Source organism: Coenobita brevimanus, chromosome 24, assembly GCF_032717465.1.
Source record: "Coenobita brevimanus isolate Jiangsu-jjx chromosome 24, ASM3271746v2, whole genome shotgun sequence".
Classification (NCBI taxonomy): Eukaryota; Metazoa; Arthropoda; class Malacostraca; order Decapoda; family Coenobitidae; genus Coenobita; species Coenobita brevimanus.
In genome coordinates this window covers 380001-383987 of record NC_136977.1, presented here as the reverse complement: position 1 = coordinate 383987, position 3987 = coordinate 380001, and the positions used below count along the sequence as shown (strand labels likewise).

General features: G+C 39.3%; 1 protein-coding gene across 1 annotated transcript in view; it reads right to left on the bottom strand.

Moving 5' to 3' along the window:
- Nucleotides 1-586: 586 nt before the first annotated feature.
- The window catches only part of LOC145393522 (carboxyl-terminal PDZ ligand of neuronal nitric oxide synthase protein-like), a 128537-nt gene continuing 125136 nt past the window's right edge, over nucleotides 587-3987 (bottom strand). The window contains exon 4 of the mRNA XM_080267673.1: nucleotides 587-646. Within this exon, the coding sequence (XP_080123799.1) occupies nucleotides 587-646 (60 nt within the window). The remainder of the gene's footprint in view (nucleotides 647-3987) is intronic.

Sequence of the window (3987 nt, the reverse complement as noted above, 5' to 3'; positions counted from 1 at the left end):
TATCTAATCTCTAACCTCGCATATTCTCTCTCTTTATTCCCCTCCCATCACTCCCCTCTCCCTCCTCACATTTAATCTCTAACCACTCCCCTCCCTCCCCTCTCCCGTAGTAATTCCTCCTCCCTCTTTTCCCCTCAACCTCCCCCTCTGCAGCTCCCCTCCCCTCATCTAATCTTTCCTCCCTCTCTCCCCTCCCCTTCCCTCTCATCTCCCCCCTCTCCCCTCCCCTCCCCTCCCCTTCCACCTCCTCTCCTCTCTCCCCTCCTTCCCCTCTCCCGTCCGAAACTCCTCCTCCATCTTTCCCCTTCATCTTCCCACTCTGCAGCTCCCCTCCCCTCATCTAATCTTTCCTCCCTCTCTCCCCTCCCCTCCCCTTCCCTCTCATTTCCTCTCCCCTCTCCCCTCCCCTGCCCTCTCATCTCCCCACCTGAGCCATGTATTAAACTGTACTCTTGTGAGGCTTTGGTATCTATCTAATTATACTCTTTCCACCTTAACTTGGCCTAGAATTGCCATCACGCCAACCTTAATGCTCAGTTGCAACAAGAGATTAAGGGTAGAATATGATGCCAGTCACGAAGAAGAGCTAGGGAGAGCGCTGCAGGATTATCTCAATATCAGTAAGGAACAGTGTGTGATAAATGCTCTAAAAAATAAAAAATAAATAAATACAAAGAAGGCTAAAATTATGGTCCAAATTAAAGTGAAAAAAAAAAAAAAAAAAACTACAGTATCTTTCATGGTACTCTACATCTCTCTCTCTCTCTCTCTCTCTCCTATGCTTGTTAAACTACGATATTCTCTGATTTTTTTGTTTCAGTATTCAGAGAGAGAGAGAGAGAGAGAGAGAGAGAGAATATTCCGAGACAAGGTCAGTCAAATGGGCAAAATATGCAAGGAGAAAAACAAGACCAAGAAAAACAGGCGAGAAAGAATATGAAGATAGAATGATACCCGTTTTTTTTTTTTCTTTTTCCTACATGTGAGAGGCAGATGTAACCAGATGCTGTGTGTGTGTGTGTGTGTGTGTGTGTGTGTGTGTGTGTGTGTGTGTGTGTGTGTGTGTGTGTGTGTGTGTTGTCGTAAATGTGCTTCAGTGTTTTTGTAATACGAATTTCTTCACATTAAACTTAATAAGAAACACACACACACTCTCTCTCTCTCTCTCTCTCTCTTATCTCCACTCCTATTTACACACACACCCTCTCAGTGACTCACCCTAAACGACACAAACACACTCAAACATGCACATACAAACACTCACACGCACGCAAACTGAGTCATGATCTGGCTGTTAAAGGTGGAAAATGTGTGTGTGTGTGTGTGTGTGTGTGTGTGTGTGTGTGTGTGTGTGTGTAAAGGAGTGCTTATCTTGTGTAGGTCTCCATGCTTGCGTGTAGATATGCATGTATGTGCGTGTATGTATACACATGTCTGCATTTCTGTGTATGCATGTCTGTATGAATGTATGTTTATGTGTATGTCAGTTTGCATGTGTGTATGTCTGTGTATGAGAGAGAGAGAGAGAGAGAGAGAGAGAGAGAGAGAGAGAGAGATGGTGCCAACATTCAAATGGCACTTGTTTTGGCACAGTTGCTGCTTCCCACAATGCAATGCCCACTGCCCACACCATCATACCATACCACCATACCATACCATACCACTACAACACCATATCATACCACCACACCATACCACCGGACTACCATACCCAGATACCCTACCATAATACCATACCACCATATCATACGACCATACCCTGCCATGGCACTACGTTACCATACCCCTGTACCATACTATAACATTATACAACCACACCACTATACCGTGCTATACAAGTACACCACAGCTTATTATACTACACTGTACCTCACTATACCACACCACAGTACACTATCCTAAACCATACCACGCTACACACACACACACACACACACACACACACACGCACACACACACACACACACACGCATAATTATTGCTACAATTTATGGTCCGTCACTTAAGCCAATCCCAGGAAACCTTCATTTGAGACATTGGATAAAAAAAAAAATACTAGAAGTTAAAATAATAAAAGAGGAAAAGCTTCATAAACACAAAAACAAGAAAACTAAGTAAAAAAAAGGAAGCAGTGTGGAAAAAACAATATATATATATATATATATATATATATATGTGTGTGTGTGTGTGTGTGTGTGTAAAAAATGATAAAACAGAAAATCGAAGCACTGGAAAAGAAAAGTAAGTCAAAGATAACCACAAAATCGAAATACAAAAACAAAATATGAAATGAATTATTACAAAAGAAATTACTAAAGAAAACTGAAGAAAGACGAAAATAAACAGGAGCAAAACCAGACAAAACAATATTAAGAGAAAACTGCAGAGGAATCAAATTAAAATAAACGAAAATTTACGAAAAGAGGCAAATGATCTTGTCACAAAAAGCGGGAGATGAAAGGGGTGGAGCAGAGTAGGTAAACAGCTAAAAACTAGCATTAATGAGATTTAAAAAAAGTCTGCTAACCCGCTAAAAAGAGCACACACCCATCTGGACGTCCGCTGAAAAACCGCTGCACATTCTCCCCCTCCCCTCTCTCTTTCTCTCTCCCTCTTTCATCTTCTTTCCCCTTCTTCTCTCCCCTTTCTCTTTCTCCTTCCATCCCTCCTCTTTTCCCTCCACCTCCCTATCTTCCTCCCCTCCCTATCCTCCTCAGTTTCTTCCTCCCTCATCTCCCTTTTCTTCCCTCCTCTCATCCCTTCTTCCTCTCTCTCTCATCCGTTACCACTATCTGATGCACCACTCGCTTCGAATTATCCGTCTTCATTTTTAGCCCCCCAGTGAAAAATTTGTCCACTCACACAGGGACACAACATTTTAGTTCCTTTCTATTTTATTTATTTATATACCTACTATTTCTATTTATCTATCTACTGCATCTACTACTTTACTGATGTCGATATTTATTCACTTGCTCATTTTTATTTGAGGAAGAAAATGATTCGCTCACACATGGATACTCAACATTTAATTCCATAATTTTAATTTATATATATTTTATTATTTGTATTTATTTTTCAATTAATTTTATCTCCAACCATTTTAGCGTCTATAATTGCTCAATTATTTCATTATTTTCTTATCAAAAGTTGTAAAAAAATGTAAACTTAGATGAAACACGTAACATCGTTGATAATTATATTAAACAAATGCTTATAATTATCTTAACAATTATAATTACAAAAACTCATTAAGAAAACACTTTAAAAACAAAAACAATTATTCAAAACAAACAAAGCTGATCAAAAAATTTTCACCAATCACGTGCCATAGTGCCGATGACGTCACGGCCCGAGTTGCCAAGTGTCCATTTTTCCCCACGCTTGAATAATCTCCCTCCCTCCTCCCCTGCACATGGCCCTAAACATTAACACATCACCAGCATCATATATTCTGGCCTGAGGTGATGGATGGGAGGGAAAGCCACGGTGTCGGAATATCGGTGTGGATCTGACATCGGCGCTGGCCAGTAATAAGTCACTGTTGGTGGGCAGTGTTGACATACAGCGCTCACTAATCATTACACTCATAAACCCCTCAGGTGGGATGGATGAATGTTATCTATCTGTATCACCCTGTTACCTAGCTTTAATTCAATACACCTTCAAAAAAAGTTATTTCATCTACTTATCAATGCCATCATGATGAATATAAAGACTATCTACGGTAATGTCTACAAAACTACCTATAAAAAAAGTGGCTCTTGCAATTTAAGAAAATATCTTATATGTAACTTTATAATAAAAATTTTCAAAATAATTTACCCGCCTTTTATTAAAATACTTTCTTCTTGTGCTTTGTTATTATTATTATTTATCAGTACAAGATTTTATTATTCTTACACACGAGATATGTGTTTTAATTGAAAGATTTCTAATTCAAACTTTAAAAACGACATCAAAGTGTAATACAAGTCCAATTAATAA